Genomic DNA, 21,323 nt, shown 5'->3' with positions numbered 1-21,323 from the left:
CACAATGTTGCTGTCACCTCCATACCAGAAAGAACAGAAAATGAACCAGTAGCACTGCAACTCATACCTATTGAAATTACACTGCAGAACTGGCCTCTTGCTTCTCAGATGACAAGCTGATCCACATTCTAATCTCTTGCACAAATATGTGAATTACAAGAGGATGGAATTCCCCTATGCCCCATGATTGCATCAAACGTGTTTCTAATCACAACACAAATAGAAGTTAGCATATATATGAACAGAAACAGCTATAAACACTATACATAGATCCTAGGAGCAACCAAATACAGAATTTTAAAAAATTGCCTTATTTCCTCCTTTGTCAGTAAGAAGTCTCGCTAACAATCTTTTGCAGACACTTCTGTGTATCTCTCGGTGAATTTCAGTGCTTCCCTTTTAATCTTTTTAGTAATTTCAGGGAAGTGAGTTTTAACTGATGACTCCAGTCCCGGCGATGTCGATTTCAGCGCTAATCCCCTCCTCGGGGAGGAGTACAGAAATCAATTTTAAGAGCCCATTAAGTTGAAAAAATAGCTTCGTTGTGTGGACGGGTGCAGGGTTAAATTGATCTAACGCTGCTAAATTCGACCTAAACTCGTAGTGTAGACGAAGGCTTAGGCTATTCAGGATGTTCCAGCTTTTCCCTTTTCGCTCCTTTTGCCAGGCACCTTTTCAGTGCACCACACACCTTCCTTGTGTTGTTAGCACCATTTGAGTTTTCACACTTGACTCATGAATATCTGACCCCTAAAACTCTTGGCTATCCAAAGAGCTCCAAACATGTACTGCCTATACCGGCCATCATCCTTCCACCCCCTCCCCAACTCCCCAAGACTGGGTGGCCAAAGGGAAGAGAATGCGAAGAGGAAAAACTTCTTGTGGTGGTGGGGTTCTCCAAAACTGTATGGTGGCTTAACAAAAGAAAGGAGAGAGTGAGGCGAGGCTAGTTTCTGGTTTTGATTTGATTGGGAAATTTGCCTATCAGAAAGACTAAAAGTATGTCTCTTGAAAGAAAACTGAGATTCTAGAGAAAAATAACCCAATCTGAGGAAAATCTGCAGTCAGACCCCAAAGAACTGGATTTACATTGCTTGAGATTATCTCTGTTTATAATTTTCAGGGAAAAAATCTTACCTCCTGGTTGTTGACATTTTGAGTGATATATGTTTCTGAGTTATGTCAGAGGCGGGAGGGAAAAGGTGCTTTTTGCAAACATTGGTTTCAATGTTTTGACACAACAAAAATACGAACAACTGTTGTCAAAATTAGTGCACAGAGTACTTGAAGTTACTACATTACTCTGGGTGTCTAGAGAAGGATTTCACCATGGGGTGCATGGGTTCTAGTTATTGCAGTCATTTTACATTCCTGTCCACTTCTGATTTGGTGGCAGGGTGACACATGAGGCATTTCCTGTAGCCTCTCTCCTTTGCCTCAAACATGAAGAAGTATTTTCCTCATGCTTCAGTTAAAATGGTTTCCCATTTCCGATGGCTACTTCTTCAAAACCTCTCCAACTTCTTTGTTTCTATACAGTGAAGCCGAAGGTATGTCTGGTGCAGTTTCTTCACTGGCACATGAATTGCACACCTCTTTTGGAGGTGTAATGTGCTTTATGGTTTTCATTTTAGCAATAAGCCTCTATTGCTTGGTTCCAAGTGCATCCAGGTGCCTTCAACAACCCAAAAAGTTTGCCAGTAACCTATAATGATTTTGTGTTATTAGCTGCGGCTCATTGACTTTACAGTTAATTTAAAAAACACATTATTTATGTGGTCTTTACACAGTGTGTATCCTTCCACTATGAAAACTAGTTTCTACGCAAAAGCTGATACAAAATACTAGGGAAAGGGTTACAAACACCTGTTCTAAACTATTCTAACTATATTAATTTTTTAAAAATTTCCTTCTAATATTAACTTATTTTTCCAAAATTCCTGGGGTATTTGTGTTCTTATCTCCCCTGTCCTGTGGCCCAAATGTCTAGCTGCCTTTTCAATAGCAGTTTATGGCCTAACAGCCAGTTTCAACTCACTTTCTTCTATTAAAAAAACAAGTGGAATAATGAACAACTCAGTTTTAGCTTTTATAGTAGAAAGTGAATTACAAATAGCTGAAAGGCCACAAACTACTGCTGAAAGAGCAGACTGGCACTTGACCGAAAGGAACAGTTAAAACTTCACTTTTTCTCCTCTTGACCTTCCTCCTTTTTGTTTCAATTCAATCTAACCCTTCCACCTCTTCAATTAAGGTGTGACAGAACTCACAATAAACATCTCATAGTACCCACAACAAGGCCTCCAGTAAATCAAAGGAAGACCAGAACTGACATTCCTGATTAAATCTGAATAACAACAAGCAGACAAAAACATTTCAAGTAAATGAACAAAAAGTCAACCAACCATTCAGGCCTCCTTTATACACCATAAGGAAACAAAAAAGGGTTATGGAATTAAACTAAATCAAGCCTTAAACTGGTTTAGATGTATCTATAGTAGGGGTTTGCACTGGTGTAACTAGATTGATTTTTAAATTGTTACACTGATCCAACTTTTCTAATATAGGCCAGGTCCAATCCAATGTATTACAAAACTCCCAGCATCTTTCCTTTTATTTTTTCCCTTAGTTATTTTTCCATTTGATTCTCATATTACCGGTTGGAATAAATGCACAGTCATTTCTTTCAGTATGTGATCACTCACTATCTATTTTTTTCTTTAAAGAATTTCAATTACATTACTTATATTAAAGTAATGCTGAGAGGCCCCAATCAGGTTCCAAGTCTTGTTGCACTAGGGACTGCACACATGTATGGGTAGTCATTTGTCTTTATCCTAAAGACTGATGTTAACCGAAAAAGCCTACATTATAGGTTAGAATTTAAGGCTGTGATCTTGCAAGATGGTCTATGTGGATGGATCCCCAGGTCCACTGTAGGTGAGAGGCTTCAAGGAGCCAGTGAGATAACTTGTGGATCCTATTAACTGAGAGAAAAAAGGGGAGACTGTCTTCTCAGACTGAGGTACCCTTCCTGTATACTCTCGTTCCCCCTCATTAGGGGAGGGTGGGAGGATTCAGAGATGGGCTGAATCTTAGCAGTTAGACTGAAGGGGGCCAACCCTGAATATTGGTTATTTGGCAAGGAGCCTTTTAACGTTGCACTTGCGCTCAAGTAAATGCCTGATATTGATGGGGGTGGAGTCCCTCCCATTAAAATTAAAATAAAATAAAATAAAGTTGCAGCCCTTCTCCTTTTCAATCCATCCCTGCATCTGTGTTACATTCACCTGCGTGTCCTGATCTGCTATTTCACAGTTGAAAATTTAAAGCTGTGATCCTGCAAGGTTGTCTCTGAGGATGGATCCCCACTGAAGTCAGTTTTCAGAGTAGCAGCCGTGTTAGTCTGTATTCACAAAAAGAAAAGGAGTACTTGTGGCACCTTAGAGACGAACACATTTATTTGAGCATAAGCGAGCTGTAGCTCACGAAAGCTTATGCTCAAATTAATGTGTTCGTCTCTAAGGTGCCACAAGTCCTCCTTTTCTTTTTACTGAAGTCAGTGGGGCTCCATGTGGGCCCAGGTCTCTGCCTGCTCAGACTAACTGACTGAATCAGGGTCTAAATGAATAAGTCAGGTAATGAGAATGTAATAAGTCAGGTAATGATTCTCACAGCAGCTGCAACTCAGCCTATTTGCACATGGCTAAAGCATACCTTTAACATCATGACCAGTAATATTACAAATGAAAAAGAGAAATAAGTTACAGTTGCTGTGGGAACCATTACTCAGTGCTTTCATTTCACTTTTGCCATGAGTAGATCTTCCCGCCTCTACACTTTCAAATGGGGGTGGGGGTAATACCTGTTGGGAGGAGGTTTTAATTCTGAGTTTCTTCAGCATGTCAAATTTACTTTCTTCATTCATTAAACTTGCCATCAAAAGAAACAGACACATAATCTCCACCCTTACATTAAGCATTTTTTTTTCCTTTGTGGGTCTTCTAATCTTCACCAACTTCCTCGGAAACTATAGATGCCCTCCCAGCCTTTCTGTTTCTGGGATTTTATTTGTGGTTTTCTCCTTCCTCCTTTGCCTCCTCTCCCCCTCCTCAATCCCATCTGTGCTGTTGCTCCCATCCACAGCTTTTGCTTAGAGCAACACAGCCAGCCTGAAACTGATGCAAGCCTAGTCAGTTTCACTGTCTTGGCATGATGAAAGCACTGTAGGCAGATCTTACAAAATGCACTCAACCAATTACCAGCAGTGCATAAGTAGGGTGACCAGATAGCATCTGTGAAAAAACGGGACAGGGCATTCAGGGTAATAAGTGCCTATATAAGAAAAAGTCCCAAAAAACAGGACCGTCCCTTTAAAAACGGGACATCTGATCACCCTATGCGAAAGGAACTGGCCCATAGTTTAAACTTGTGTGTGTGTCTCTCACATTTTCAACAGTGGCTAGTAATTTTGAGTGACTCCATTTCTGGGCACCCAATTTGTGACACGTTTTCAGAAGTACTGTGTAACAAGCTGGGTGTGTTTGACTGAAACCAAACCAAACCAAGCAGATGATGATCTAGTGGGGAAAATGTTATGCTTGTTTTGCTGAACTCCCTGTTGCAGACCTTTCGCTAACTCAATCAGGTGTTAAGGAGAGAGGAGTGACGCTCTAGAGATGACGTGGGCTATGCAGTCTTTGGACAGGAACTTGGGGAGCAGCCACGCCTGCTGAAAAGGCTTTTGCTGGATTTTATGTTTCAGCAGGAATTATTTTAGTGAATAAAACCAAACTGCAGGAAGATGTTCCAAATGCTATGGTCAATGGCACCCCATGCAACCTCACTAGAAATGAAAGGAATTGCAAAGGGTGTAAGTCAGCACAGAATTCGGCCATATGGAAGGAGGCCAAATTCTGCCCTTGGATGCACACACAGAGCTTACTTTGAAGTTAATTGGAGGCTCTGGTGTAGTTGCAGAACAAGCATTTGGTCTGTGTAATTTGCCAGCTACTACCATTTTAGCACAGTAGTAGTTCTCATTTCTGATCAAGCATAAGGACACACTTTAACTCCTCATTATCTCCCAGTTCATAATGATAATAGCAAAGGTACCAAACACAAGCAAATAGTCATGCAGAATCTTCATATTACTGGGTTGTTGTTTTTTTCTCTCCTCACCCCTTATTTTTTCAATGGCGCATTCAAATAAATAAATCATAATTCTGTTAAAATGTTCTGAAAAAATGCTAACTCTCAAAAACTATTCAGCAACAGCAGACAACCTCAAATCCTAACAGCTGCTGAAATGTCCCTCTTTAATCGATAAAGTTTCTTGCAGGCTTTTCCGCATTTTTTAAATTCACATTTTGGGTGATTTAACAGATCATCCTCTTTTAAAAAAAATAATAATAATAATTCTCAAACAGAAACTTGAAATGACCCCTTCATGCTGATACCACACATCCACCCAGCTGCACGGAGACCCGCACACAGGCAGACGCACAGAGCAACTTCCTCATTCCTGGTGGGGAAGGAGGGGGACGACCATCACAACCGTTGTCTTGGGCTGGAGGCCCCAAACCCAGGCGCCCTCCTGCAGCTGCCACGGTGGAAGCAGCCCCGGGCATTCCTGCGATTGCTCACTATCCACACAATGCAGAGCGATCCCTACTTCCCCTCTGGCTTCCAGGGCGGGAGGGAAAGGAGGCGACGGGCCAGCAGCAGGGAGGAGTGACCTGCAGCTAGGTACCAGCCATGCGATTTCTGGGGGGAGGGCTTCAAACACTGGCTTGACCCCCCACCGCGCGCGGTGCAAGGAAAGCCCAGGGCCCTGCTGCCCCTTACCCTAGGCTCTGCAGCTCCTCTAGCACGTCCCCTTCTTGCTCCGCGGGGAGGACCCCCGTGCCTCGGCTCATCTTCGCGCCTCCTCGCGGCTCTGCTTTGCCCATCCGCACCACCTGCGGCTCGCGCCCCGCCGCGCGCGGGGACGGGCAGGCAGAGAGAGGGGGCTCCCTGCCCCGGCTCCCGCTCAGCGGCCGCGGAGGAGGCGCTCCGCACGAGCAGCAGCCCGCTGCTGCTGCTGCTGCATGGCAAGCGAGCCCAATGAGGAAGTGAGAGCGGGTCCCTCCCTGCACCTAACCACCCTGCCCGAGGCGCCGGCAGGGAGGGAAGAGCTGGCCCCCGGGGGAACGCAGCCGGCGCGCGCGGCATTGTGTGGAAGGTGCGTGTGGCTCGAGCTGGGAGGAGGAGGAGGAGGAGGAAGGCTTGTGGCTAGGGACCAAGCCTCGGCAATTCCCCGCCTCCAAACAACCTTTTCTCTGCCTCCTCATCTTCTGTGACACCGCCCTGTTGGAGACCTGTAGTGGCTTCCCTGTCTCACTCCAGGACCTGAGTAAGCCAGGGGTAGGCAACCTAGGGCACGCCAGCTGATTTTCAGTGGCGCTCACACTGCCGGGGTCCTGGCCACCGGTCCAGGGAGGGGGCTCTGCATTTTAATTTAATTTTAAATGAAGCTTCTTAAACACCTTTAAAAACCTCATTTACTCTACATACAACAATAGTTCCATTATATATTATCGACTTATAGAAAGAGACCGTCTACCAACGGTAAAATGCAGTACTGGCAGGCGAAACCTTCAGTTAGAGTGAATAGATGAAGACTCGGCACACCACTTCTGAAAGGTTGCTGACCCCTGGAGGGTTCTGGGTTTCCAGTGATGCCATGGAGCTGGGCCCACGCTCAGAAGGGGCCCCGGCCCGCTCCATTTGCTGGCTTCTTCCCTCCTCCGACCCCCCCCCGCCCTTGTTCCTCTTGACCTGCAGGGTTGTGTAGGGCGCTCTGCATTTGTGGGGGGATTTTGGGGAGGCTCTGGCCATAGGGAGTCGGGGGAGCTCCCAAAGCGACTGTGCCTCAGCAACACAATCCTTCCATGAATGACAAGTGTGCAGGGGATGTATGCAGGCTGCATTATCCTTGACAATGGTTCAGCTTGATAACCTGCACCTGACACACTCTAGCTGCTTATTAGGGAATTAGGGGAATTGGAACATGTAATTCACCACCAATGTGGCACCCCTGGGGATAATGCCAGCCATCATGTCACTCAGAGCTTGGGTGTATGATGTGGTGTTAAAAACACCTGAGGCCTCTGTATGCTACATCTTCTACTGTTACTATCACCCGTGGAGAATGGGCGACAGGAGACTTGATGATTACCTGTTCCGTTCTTTCCCTCTGGGCCACCTGGCATTGGCCACTGTCGGAAGACAGGATACTGGCTAGATGGACCTTTGGTCTGACCCAGTATGGCTATTCTTATGTAGCTGTTCCAGTGGTGAATTACAAGTTTAAATTTTCCTAAGTCCTATCAGGTGGTTGGGGGGGAGAGGTGGGAGATGGAAATAGTCTGGATTTATCTCCTCCTTCCTGCCCGTCATTACTGCTCCATTTGTGTGATGTGTATGTCCAGCGATGCACAAAGGGAGGAATCTTTTTTCCTGCTACTGCTACCTCCTTACCTTCCCCATTCATACCTATCAACAGTAGATCTTCTCAAGGCTATCCTGAAGTCTCTTCTCCACACACAATTCCACACCTACCTATTAGCAGATTTGTCTTGGGATTTATCCTCTGAAGTCTGCACAGAAAGGGGCAGGCCTGCTGACTGCCTCCTGAAGATGTCAGTGGCCTAGTGGGTTTAGTAGACTATCATGCCTCATCCATCTCAAGAAGATAATATCAAGTAGTGAGAGCCACAGTGTGAGGGGAGTTGTGTGAGGACTGAGCCTCACGGGATGCGGTTTTCATAGCTTCAGAAAAGTGTCAACTACCAGATATTTAATCAAGTCCCAGAACCTTTGACATTTCCCCATTGTTGGTGTTTATTCGTTTTGCAAAGCTGTTGTTAGTTTTGGTGGATGTTCTTATGATTTTTACAATGTAGTGGCTGCATTTTGTGCATCTTTTTATATGTGTTTAAGGTAATGTTTCTGCTGAATTTTCTGGGTATGTATTTTTTCATTGCTTTTTAAACTGTTTTTATTCATGAGTTTATTTTATACACTTTGATTATGCAAATGCTGGCAAATTCTTGTCTTTGTTAAGCCACTTTGTTAATGTGAAAATGTTTCAATGAACCTGTTATATTCATAAAAAGAAAAGGAGTACTTGTGGCACCTTAGAGACTAACCAATTTATTTGAGCATGAGCTTTCGTGAGCTACAGCTCACTTCATCAGATGTAGCTCACGAAAGCTCATGCTCAAATAAATTGGTTAGTCTCTAAGGTGCCACAAGTACTCCTTTTCTTTTTGCGAATACAGACTAACACGGCTGTTCCTCTGAAACCTGTTATATTCATGATATAGAAACAGAGAAAATAGCAAAAAGCATAAAATACTCTTTCTGGGAGGCTGAATTGCAATAGTACTTTATTTCTTAAAATACAGAACTTTTACATAAAAGAATCAAAAACATAGAGAGAGAAAGCAGGCTGCTTCTTAAGGCAGAGAGGCATAACTCAATCCACCTTGCTGCAGGCTGGCTCCTTGCAAACTGACTGCTGATAGACTCTGATTGTACCCTTCTCTACAGAGCCCCTTAGCCTACAAGCAGGACTAGGAAACCCCTAGAGAATTTTAAGTGATAGTTTACAAATTTAACACAGATTTCAAATGCATGACTGAACCAAAAATTGCTTGTAGCAAATACTTTAATGTAATACACTCAGTCTGAAATTTGCACCTTATGCCCATTGTTGAGTGAGCGGTGTATACTTAAAGGAGTGAACAGAACTGATATGTACTTTTCTGATATACACAGTAATGTGAATAACACATGCTGTTATTGTGTATTGGTCAAACATGAAAGGTTGGCAAGAATAGCCTGGTGCCCTGCTAATTAAAGATTCATAGATTATAGGCCACAAGGGACCGCTGTGATCATCTAGTGTAACCTCCTGTATAACACAGGCCAGAGAACGTCTCTGAATTAAATTCTAGAGCAGATCTTTCAGAAAAACATCCAATCTTGATTTTAAAAATGAATCTATTAATATTATGTTACATATAACCAAAAATTCAAAATAGATTCAGGCACAAGCCTCCAATAGTTGGATATCCCGCTCAGAATCCCATTTTATTTAGAGGATTATCCCTTGGAAAAAAAATATGTCATGTTGACAACTAAGCACATTTACAGATTCAGTGATTCTAGAGCACCACACTTCCTTCCTCTTTCTTCTCCCCACACCAGACTCAAACAGTTCCCAAACTCATGAATTTACCAGTGTATCCTGGTTAAACTCACCAGACCTTTGTATTTTTGAGTGGCGGTTCTGCAGAGCCCCACTCTGTGTCCTATCATTAGACTGCCTTGCTCATTTGTTGATTTGGGACTTTATCCTTACATCTTCTGTCAACCTTCCTTTCATTTCACATCAGGGCTTGCTTTGCCATTTAAAGAAGCTGTACATTAAAGATATGCAAATATCCTCCTAACGGTTGCTGTTTGCTTGTGAAAGCAAAATATCATGTGTTTGTAAAGGTCATGCTCTTTGTCTTGGCACTGATTTCTCAAAAATAAAATATGCACTAAAATGAAACTAGTCTAGAACAATTTATTTGATTTGCAATGAAGGCCTACTTCTTTGTTGCTCTTTGTGTTACAGATTAAACAATTTAGAAGGAAAGAACTTTCGTGAACTCAGTGATGGCTAATGCTCTGTAAGATTTTCCACAGGTTAGGCAGGAATTGTTTGCTAGTTGCTCCTCTAACTCTTGCTTTCTCTGCCTGCAATGTGCCACCTTCTCTCCTTGACTATACATCTCACATCAAAACAAATTCTGCCCCAGATACCATTTTGGCTGGTTCAAATGAGCTTGCTTGTTAGCTTCCCACAGGTTGCTATTGGTCATAGTGGGAGAGGCTTTTTCCCAGTGCATCTTTGTAGCTTTTTTATCCATTAAAAAGTTCACTAGATAACATTTCTTTTGGGAGCCTGGAACTGTAATCCATACATTTCTTTCAGGCAATCATAGATATTTTTGACATCTCCATTGTCCTTTTGAGCTTGATTTTTTTTTCTTTCCTATCCTACCAGCTGCCTTGCTTCTATCAAAGTTTGCAGAGATGGTTGAAATGACCTTTTTATTTATTTTCTTTTTTTTTCTCCATGTCTGGGTTATCTCATTGTGAGAAAAAGAAAGGTGCAAATCAAAATTTCTCTTTATTTGAAAAAAGACTAAAAGAAGAAATTTAATAAAATCCAAACAACAAACCATCACAAGCCTTTTTAAGGGCTTTACCAACTGCGTCACAAATCAGCATAAAAGCTCATAGCTTGAGACAGGCTTTTATAAGCTCTTGTGTTCTCTGCAGCAGTGCATCTTGGTAGGTGAATGTTACCTAGCTGTCAAGCTCAGCTCATTTTAGAGAAGTTGCTTCCTCCTACTTGGCATGTGAATTTCTCTTCATACAGAAAAAAACCAACAAACTTGCATATTGTGCCTATTGATTGTCACTCTAATCAGCTACATCTAATAATTCTTAAAATCACATTCTTCACTTGAACCAATTACAGACACACTGGGAACAGAAAGGCCATGTGACTGCTAAACTACATTTCCCAGAATACCACAGGCTCTAGGGTCAGGGTTCATTCCTCATGCCCAGGTACAAAAGCTGCTGCCACAGAGTAATTAGTTCATGGAGGAGACTGGTAGGAAACAGCAATGTTCCAGCTCACTGGTCATCCTGAAGCATAGTCAAATGTATAAACATCATCAACAGAAACAACACAATAAGGTACTGTTTTGATGATGAAGGCATAGTTTGGTTGCATCCCTCCTCTTTCCCCTGTCCACGCTATGTGCTCAGCTTCATAAGTGTTTCATTTTCCTCAGAAATGATCCCTTAAATGATCCCCCCTTTGATACTCAGATAGCCATGGAAATTATAGGTTTAAACACTTTCCCCTGCCCCCCAACAATCTCTGTCTCAGGGTAATACTTGCAAATTTTACATTCATCTCACAAGAAAAACAAAACTTAAAGTCTGCTGGCCTGCAAACTGTGGGGAGGGAGAAGTAGTAGCAGTACCCTTTGTTTCCTGTCTTAAGTATTTTTATTGCCATTCCATGCAGTAGCAAGGCACCCTAATTATGGCAAGGCTTTAAATCCCAATAGATACTCTCTAATTAGAAGCTCCCATGCTCCATAGACTCTTGAAGTCTTTGCATCAAGATTGGATGTCTTTCTAAAACGTATGCTATTGTTCAACCAGAAATTATGGAAGTGATGCAGAAATATGGACAATATAACTGTGTGAGGGTCTATTGCGTGTGTTATGCAGGAGTTCAGAATTATAATGACAATTATATAGACAATTATAATGGCCCCTTCTGGCCTCAAAGTTTATGAAGCAGTTGTTTAAAGTTGTTTGGAATAATTTCAGTTAACTTTAGAATAAACAACAGCTAATTATTAAATGGATATAATAGAAGATTATTGACATTCATGGATGTAATAGGAAATAATTATGAGATACATTCTGTGCTCATTTAGACTGCTGTAAATCTGGACTTCGGTTGCAGTAGATTTATGACTATAATACAAAGTAGAATCTGCTTTATACAGTTGTTAACCTAATAAACATGGTAAAGAGACACTATCAATATAAAAATCTCATTTAAAAACACTTATTGCTTTTATTAGTAATGCTTTAGATAATTGAAACGGAGAGAATTTGAAAACTCTAATGTACTTATCGCTGGTTTATTTTTTCATATCACTCCTTTTAAGCAATGTGAGTAGACTCATCAGGTTCTAGATCACTTGTACTAGCACAAATGCAGTAATATTTGGGTTGTAAACACCAAAAGGAAACGTTTTCATCCAGACAAACTTCTTGAAATAGAAAAAAATTTCTGAGTCATGAGGTCCTTGCTCAGTTTTTACTCAGGCAAACTCAGTTAATGAAAGTTTTGCTCCAATAGGGGCAGAGCCAAAATCTGAAAATTTTGCATCTCTAGATTTGTCCCTGTCAGATCAAATTTGTGGTTTAAAATACTTATTTGAAGTTGCAATAACTTGTGAGTATTATATATCTGGCTTCTAAATATATGAAGCTATCCCTGTGCAATCTTGCTTAGTTCAGTACGGTTGTCTGGGTGCAACTGAGGACAGAATCTGGTTTGATCACTCATGATAGTGATTTTATGTATGTTTGTTTTTCCCCAAATCCACCATTCCACTGAAGAGAAATCTCTCTGGCACATCTAAGACACAGTTGAAGACAAGCTAATGGGACTTTTGTGTGCCCTCTGCTGGCTCTGAAACGGTTAACTAGCACATCTTATTCCCAAAGCCTTGGGATATCCTTGTTCATGCTGATGAGCATACAACAGAAGGACTAGACCTTAAGCAAGACTTAGAACAATTAGATATCTACAAGTAAATGTTGGTAAACATCACTTTCACTGTACACACACAAACCAATGAAAAAAAAATGTTTCCATCAATGATAATTGATAGGCAAAGTAAGAAAATGCTGCTTTAGAACTTATTAGAGCTTGCTTTAAAGTTATTTACTTTGTATATTTTATATGTGATGCTTACATTTTGTGTTTTAATGCCTATAAAGCTTTAACTTTTGAAATCTGAATGTCTGCTGTCATTGAATAATTGTCTGACCCCCCATAATTTCCTGTCATTGTGAAAATTTAAATTGATAAAAAAATAAACTATATTATCTGTCAAAATTATGTTAAAAGATTGAATTTTGCCAAGCCAGCTTTAAGGCACTCGCCCTCCAGCCCCTGAAAAAGTAAACGAAAATGGATTGTTAATGTCAAGCTCCAGCAGCATTACTGAGTGGAAAAATCTGGTTGCAAGATAAAAAGAGACAAAATTGCTAGGAAAATAAAATGCATGTTTAGACTTTTAAATGGTTAGATACAGGAGTAGATTAAAGCACACTGATCAGATAACTTATAGTGCACAGCAGCAGGGTCCACATAGACACTCAGTACACAGCAGGTTAGTACAGGATAATATTTACATCCCAGCTTGCTGCGAACTCAATGTCTCTATAGACTAGCCCTGAGAGTGTTGCAATTCATGGAGTAAAACTGTTAAATTAGAAATCAAGTAAAGCTATGAACAGTTTCACATGCCTGCCTGAGAAACTTAATTTAGTTTTGCCAAAAGAACAAATTAGAGTCTTGCGATCTGATTCTGCAGCCTCTTTACATGAGCAATTCCCATGAAGTCAATAGGAGTCACCCATGTGGAGCAGCACAGAATCAGACCATAACCCCAAAATAAGTACATTAAGTGGAGCATTCTGAGGGACCTAGAGATAAATAAGGTAAAAGGGAGTTTCTCTTAATATCAGAATAGTTTAGTAAATGTATAATTGTCTCTAGCATGGAGATGATCATAGGTGCAGGTTAATTAACTCTGCTATTGCAGTCACCATCCATATGCCCCTCACCCCAGCTCTCCGGACCTTAGCTTCCTGTCTGCCCCCTTCACATCACCTGAACCGGCAGCACAACGTGGAGCTGGTCTGCCTCCGAACCGCACCTAGGAAACATCCATACGTGTTCATGCGCCACACCCTTCATTTCCTCACCCTTGTGTCCTGCTCCGACACCCAGTGGTGGGACCTCCTACCATCTATGGAGGGAGAGGAGCCCCGGTGGGCCAGTGCCTATTCAGCCTGCCACGGATGTTAGCTGGTGGCTCCTTCATGGAGCTGTGAGCATGGGTGTATAAGGGGCATGGTACTCACCACCTCTCCCAACACCTGCCCCTTCTGCATGGAGAGGGAGACTCTGGCGCACATCTACATTGAGTGTACCAGGTTGCTACCCTTTTCTAGCTCCTCCAAAACCTTCTCCTTCTGGCTGCACTTTTCCCTGCACCTCCTGATCTATGCATACCCTATCCATGGCCCCACAAAGTCATAAGACCTCCATGTCAACCTCCACCTGGCATTGGCCAAGGTGGCCATTCACCATACCAGGAGAAAGAAGCGGGACAGGGAGGGCTCTGCAACTGTGGGGTCTATTGCTGGTCCTCCCTGAAGTCATGTCTCTGGGCAGAGTTCCTCTGGGCGATGTCCACTGGCTCCCTGGATGCCTTGAAGGAGCAGTGGGTGCTGACCGGGATTCTGTGTTCAGTGTCCCCCTCTGGATCCCTGCTTTTGAACCTGTAACCCTCACTCCTGTCCCTGTTTTTCATTTATTATCCCCTGTAATCTTTTGATGCCTGGGTCCAGTGGCTCCTCCCCTGAGGCTGGCGAGGGCTTTTAGATGCGGTCGGGCTTGTGCCCACCCATTCCCAGAGGCTCAATAGGTACTGTCCATATGGCTGCATGGATATAACTGAAGAAAGAATTTGGCTCTTGTGTTTCACTGGCATAGTCTAGATTCTCATGTTTGTAAATCCATGAGAGGTAAGATTTGTCAGACTTTTCTCCAACTTCAGAGTCTAGATTCAAATAGTATAGAGAATATATACGTAAGTTATCAAAATTCATGGCCTATTTTTTATGCCACATTGTCTTATTAAACTTTTAACTCTGGGACAAATTGCATAAGCAATTGATGCTGACTGATTATGGTTTCTTTCTCCTAAATAAAGTTATGGTTTGTAAACAAATGTAACATCCTGCAACATTCAATGGTTTACATTATATTACAATGTTCTATGAAAGAGTACTGTTCATAAGCTGAGTAAAAAAAAAAGTATGTAAATTTCTTTTTGAGGACAATGATATTGGCTTAAATGCCTCCTCACTTCTGGAGGGACATGGGGTAATGTGCTGCTTACATCTGTGTAATTGAAACCCAGAAGGCACCAAGCAAGATTTATGGACGCAAGGCATTTTTCAAAGTGGTGTTGACAGCTCTGTTCATTGCCAGTTGCTTATTTAAAGTTACAAATGCCCTCTGGCATGAAAGTCTTCTAAAAAGACAAAGTTCCTAATCTTATACAGCATGCAAATGTTTCTCTGTAAATATTTCATAGGCTTTATTCAACTCGATTTGTGTTTAATGCATTGCATGCCATGTATCTCGATTGATCCTTTTCTCTCTGTCCTTCAGCAGCAAGTGATATGAATGATGTATTTACACGCCATCGGCAGTTTCGTCTTCCATTTGAGTTGAGGCATTTTGGTGATTCTAAAAACCAGTATTTTGTCACATTAACACTCTGTACTGACCACCTATCAGGCTGCTAGTTATAAATAAAGATCCTCTCTAGAGGTATAGTCTTACCTGGGACAGCCATCTGTGAGAATTACATGGCATGATCCTGGCATGTCTATTACTTGGCAGTTGCTATTGATTTTGCTTTTGAAGAGAAGAGGCAGGAAGTATGCATTTCGTTACTGTGTACAATGTGCTTTGCCAGTTAATATTAAAACTCCCATTAAATGAAAATGAAGGAAGCAAGTGCACTGTTTTTTGTTGAGCAGAGAGACACATTTAAGCAACCTCAGAGGCATTATTTGAATAGCTGGTGGAGTGGGAGAGGTAGGCAAACATGATGTATCCTGATCTAATTCTTTCTTAGCACATGAGCTATATACGCTGCTAATAGTAAACATGTTTTAAACTGAAAGTATGTAATTGTGGCAACTTTTTGCTTCTCCTACACCAATTTGTACACATTTGTGTAACCAAGTGGCACAGCAGGTGGTATTCCCCCCAGAAAATCTATTGTGACCAAGTACCTTCTCATGGTTATTTATTGTAACACAGACTACAACAGCTGCACTCAGGTCCCATGTGATATACGTGTTGGGTCTCTGCCAGCATGTCAATCCATCAAGTCCTTTATTTTTATGTAGTGCCTTTCATAGTAGTGATCTCGCTCCTCTTCACGAACGTTATAATTAGACCTTCAAAATCAGTTCAGATAAACAAAAATCCAATTTTACAAATCCCCAAACCAATTCAGATAAGACCGGGAGAGCTCAGGAGGCTTGGTTGTGATGTGCCCTTGTCACCATTGCTCTGACACAGCAGAGTAGCTCTGCTTTGGTTAGTAAAAATGCTGCTATTTGTAATGGCTCCATTTTATGGTCCCAGAGTCATTCCTGAGAATGGAATTAATTAGTTCACAAGGGATGAATATAGTTAATTCCACTTGCAATGTAGCCATCATGGTTATAGTAACATAAAATGGGGTAGGTTTTATCTCTTTATTGTTCTGTTTAAAACTGTTTACAAGTTTCTGTGTCTACACAGCGGGTTTGCTCAAGTTACAGCAACGAGTGTAATTGCATTGGTGCAACCACTAGTGTAGGTAGGCAAAGCTGCTCTAAACCGTGACTGTATACAGCAATGCTAATAACTGAAATCCTCAGTGTAGACAAGGGCTTCATCATAACTCAGCTAGAAGTATTCCTGTGCAATAAGAAACAAAATTGACTTTAAAGAGGACTATTCCGCAGCCCTATAGAGTCACCAGTGAAGTATTGCTTCATCTGCATGTGATTAGAATAAAGCACTGAGGGTTGGGAGCGGAAGGATATGGAAGGATTGAGAAGCTGAAGATTCTAGACACAAACAGACATGATACTCTAAGGGGAACTGGAATAAGCTGGGCTCGTGGTAGATCCTGATTTGGCTTCAGGGAATTAAGGGTTGCTTTTCTGAGACTCAGAGAATAGACCTGTGTATGTATTAGCCAGGAGAGTTTGCTATCTGTACAAGTCCTGGTTCATTTTGAGACAGAACAGCTAAATTTGGAACTCAGCTTCTTTTACGGACTATCTTTATTTTCAGCACTTTCCCAGTTATTGAAGTTGACATGTAATGTGCAGCGTTTGATTTGAAAATTTGACTTGTATAAACAAAGGATAGCTGTATGCTCCATCAAAATCCAAAACCTAGGACAAACAAATCAGAAGTTGTTGACAGTTTACCACTAACTAGAAGCAAGCACTTCCCTAGAAACCTTTATTTTTTATGGATTTTAAAATTTGACAAAATGAATGCAAATTTGACAAGCTCAGGTTCAAAAGTATTCAGTAGCCCAAGAGCCTAGGTACATAAAAGGCAGAATGCTTACCAAAAGTTTACAGGCTATATTTTGTAGAGAGTTCCATCCATACATAAGGAGCTTACGCATCCTGGAAACCATGCCCATGTCAATAGCTACCCAAATCTTAGCAACCATGAAAAACCAGAGATTTTCACTTCTGCCAGAGCTGATCAGAGTAATTGTAGATGTTATACCGATAGTCAAGTAGATTTCCTCGGCTGGTGTATAAACTAGACATGGTGCATGGATACGTTTATTTCAAATATCGTAAGAGCTTCATGCACAAAACATTCCTTGACAAACATTATTCCTGTAAGTAACATAGGATCCTGCTAATATCTCATCACCCGCAAAGTCTCGGGAACAGGGCACTAGTAAAGAACACACACACACTGTAGAGGCAAGTCACATTTAGGCTAGCAGAGATGACTCTTGTCTCTTCAGGACATACCTGTAGCATCCATGCTGTCCACCTTGTTTTATTTGGCTACAATATGTCTCAGCTCAGGATCTCAAAATGTTTTACAGACATTAACTAGTTTGCACAAGGTGCTAGTGAGGTGGGTGAATGTTACATGCATTTTGGAGATGGATGAACTCCAACACAGTGAGAATGAGTGATTTGTCCAAAGTCAAATAGTAAGTAGCCTAGCTGGGAATAGAATTTTACCTGTTAATTCCCTTCTCCACTCACAAGACAAATCTGTCTCCCTTATGATTCCTACCTGCCTGAGATGTGTCATGAGGTTTAATTAAGTAATTTGCCCGGTACTTTGAGTCTTCAGAAGAAACGTGCTACAGGAATGAAAATTATTATTGTGATTTAGGAACTTTTTATACTTCAGCATAAATCTGAATCGCAAAGTGAGCTCAGTGAACTGTTTAGATCTGATCCTATACCTTTGAAATATAGGGCAGTTTTGACATTGATTTAGTAGGAATTTTGAGGAGGATTTGAAGAAACTGAAGCCTTGTAAATTGAAAGTCTAGTTTTAAAATCAGTCTGAGCTGAAGTGGAGAGCCAGTGTAAGGAACTGGGGATACAGCAAAATTTTCTGTTTGCTTCAGGTGGCAGGGGTCATTCTGGCTGCCACATTCTGGATGGATCCCAAGTCATGTAAGAGTGTTCCTGGCAAAGCCACAAATGAAGAATTTACAGTAATCCAATCTGGATGTAACAAACAGTATGGGTCCACAGGAGTTGGGCAGCATTTAATATGTGACATATTTCACAGGTGATATTAAGCTGTTTAAATAGTAAATATATATTTTTAAACATGTTCGTAAAAAAAGAGACTTGCAAATCTAAAATAAGTTGGAGGTGGCTTGCTGGTGCATAAATAGGGATGCACTCTCAGAAGTGCCTAAAGAAATTTAGTGTGGTTGGATTGGGGTGTGCATTCTGTTTAATGCCAAGAATGAAAATGTCAGTTTGACTCTGGCGCTTTGTCAGTGTGCTATAACGGGTACAAGAAACAACCCAGCCTCCAGTCTCTGCCAGTTCTCTGTAAAACAACCACTACGTTTCACTCTGTGGGGGGGAGCAAGGGTGAAAACTGCTTTTCACAGCAAGGACTGTCATTTACTACACGTTTGTGCATCACAATGGGGCGCCTATTTGGTTGGCCTCCAGGTGCTACCACAATATACATATTCATAAAATATTATAATATTTTCCTGAATACTTTCAGATCAGATTCAGGGAGAATGTTAGCTCTTCTGCTGGCAAACACAGCTCTTTGACTTCAGGAAATACCTTATCATATCTGTAGAACCTTTAAATGCCTCAGCATTGCATAATTCTTTAAAATTGTATAGATGTGGCCACCTCTGAGATTGAGTGGCAGAGAAGCAGGCAACTGCTAAACAATGGTAATGTGGGAGGAAAGAGAAGGGAAAATTTATCCAAGAGGAGTTCGTACGTTGCTGTTACAAAAAGCACCCTGGGGTCTTTAAAGTTCACATAGAGCAGATAGAATCTTAGACTTTAAGGTCTCATCTGTAGGTTTCCACATAGGGTAAATTGCAGAGAACTCTGTCACCTGAGAAGAATGAAGGCTGAGTCAACCCACTGATGATCTGAACCGGTGGATTCAGGGGTCTCGGTATTTTATTTCTGATGTTCAGCCCAGTAAGCCCAGCAAGATATTTCTTGAGTGAACATACATTTTTCCTTGAAGAGAAATTTTGCCAGTGTTGGCATTTTACAGTGGAACATCTATCAAAATTCCCAGTTAGTTACACTGAAATCTGTTGCAAAGTTGAGGGAACATGGGGAACATATTGTGTGTTGCCTTCAGTAAGAAACTGTGGATAGAGCTCTTGTATCTGCAGAACTATTTGGAAAGCGCAATAGAGTGTGAAAAGGGTCTGTCAAGAGCTAACTGTGACTGGGGGCAGGTTGTCTCTTCAGATCTAAAATTTCAGACTTATGTCTCAGTGAATCCTTTGAACAGGCAGCAGCTTTTACACACAAACAAGCAAAAGGATGTATACAAAACCAGCCCCTATTGGAGCTTACCTCAGTGCTGTACCAGTAAACAAGTCGTGAATAATGTTCACCCAAATTAACAGAGAGAGAGTCATCACCAAACTATGGTATGAGCCAGGCCAATGTGTACTGCCTGAAAGGCCTGCATAGCTTTGAGATCTATCCCAAGTGTTAGTAGAGTCAATGTCCCATTCCTTGTGAGTTGCTGAGTGCCCTCACACTCGCAGGCCTTTGGTTCTGGGAGTCGGGTTCTCGGCTGGTCACAGTATCCAGCCCAAAGTTCTCTGTTAGATTTAAGAGCAATACTGCACCCTCTCTTTATCTAAGTCAGCCTTGATTGCACTATGAAAAAAATCTTTAAATATTATTAGGAATTATATTTGTGGCCAGACTGTGCTATAACTTTGTGTAATTTTGCCTCCTTTGAGCAGCAGAAGAAATTAACCCATGTTATAACTATGTTCGAGAACCATGTTTCAGCATGTAAGTATGTAGCAGTGTTTAAAATATGATTATAACATATCTTTGTCCATCTACACGGGCAAGAAAATCCACGCTAATTATAACACTGTTTGGCCACACCTGTGTTTAAACATGGTTATTTCTGAAGTGCAGACAGGCCTAAGCTTGTCTAATGATTATAAATAATAATAAAGCCGATTTTGTTCAGTAAGTAGGCCCATGTGCTCATCAATTCCATGGCCACAAAATTCCACTCTTGCTGAAAAAGTGTGCTCCAAAATCTAAGCCTTCATTTACAAAAAAGCAGTCCAACTCCCCAGGCTGTGAAAAATAACCTTGAAAACATGACCCAAAACTGCTACAGAATATTTAGTCTGCCACACTGAAGTGTTATTGAAACAGAGTATGTGGGGATTATATAGTTCTGAAGAGATCCAGAGTGAAGCTTCTCAGGAAAATTACAGCAATTCAGATGATTTCCATATCCACCATTTGTTTCCGCCAACAAATATTCTAAAAGAGAGAAAATTACTAAAAAAAAAATCTCCATTGGCCAAAGACCTTTACTCAAGTTCAAGTGTCACTAAACCAGCTGGAAGGAAGGTTCTCTTATGCCTGTTACGTGCCTACAAAACCAAGCAGGCTGGATAGAATGATAGTGTGAGTCTAAATCAGTTTGACTAACAGCAGTCTTGTTTAGACATCTGCTCCACTACAGTAACCAAAGGTAACTGATCTCTTTGTAAGTGTACATGTCTAGACAGGCCTGCAGGTCTCAATGACCTCGACTAAAATTATCCTATTTGGAGAGGAGTTTCTTGTGAATCTGTTTTGAATCTTATATTCCCTTCAAATAAAAATGAAAAACCAGACTAGCAGCTTACTTGCACACCCTTTTTTCCTGAATGTTTTCATGCTCATGGTTTCCTTCAAAGTCTGGTGATCAGAAAATGGTCATTTGTATATGGGAGTGAAAGGAATCTGTACGGTAGGTTCAGCTTCTTTTAAACTACCACTAACTTCAATATGTAGGGCCGATCCAAAATCAATGGAAAGACCCTTGTTGACTTCAGTGCGATTGGATGAGGCCCTTTGGGAGGCAGCATAGTGTGGTGGACAGGGCACTCTAGTGGGAGTTGGGGAGCTAGGTTCTATTTCTGGGCTCTGTCGTCAGTTCCCGGTGGACTCCTGTGTAAACCACTTCATCTTTCTATGCCTCAGTTTCTCCATCTGTAAAATGGGGTAATGATACTTACCCACCTTTTTAAAGAACCTGGAGATCTTGTATGAAAAGCAGTGTGACCTAGTGG

At 41.5% G+C, this 21,323-nt stretch overlaps 1 protein-coding gene across 1 annotated transcript in view; it reads right to left on the bottom strand.

The window, feature by feature from the left end:
• Positions 1-6,198, bottom strand: part of DAPP1 (dual adaptor of phosphotyrosine and 3-phosphoinositides 1) — a 45,478-nt gene extending 39,280 nt beyond the window's left edge. The window contains exon 1 of the mRNA XM_048846623.2: positions 5,848-6,198. Coding sequence (XP_048702580.1) covers positions 5,848-5,951 — 104 coding nt within the window. The 5' untranslated portion in view covers positions 5,952-6,198. The remainder of the gene's footprint in view (positions 1-5,847) is intronic.
• Positions 6,199-21,323: the final 15,125 nt, after the last annotated feature.

This window comes from Caretta caretta, chromosome 4 (assembly GCF_965140235.1).
Source record: "Caretta caretta isolate rCarCar2 chromosome 4, rCarCar1.hap1, whole genome shotgun sequence".
Classification (NCBI taxonomy): Eukaryota; Metazoa; Chordata; order Testudines; family Cheloniidae; genus Caretta; species Caretta caretta.
Note: the sequence above shows the minus strand (reverse complement) of the source record. Positions and strands in the feature narration are given on the sequence as shown.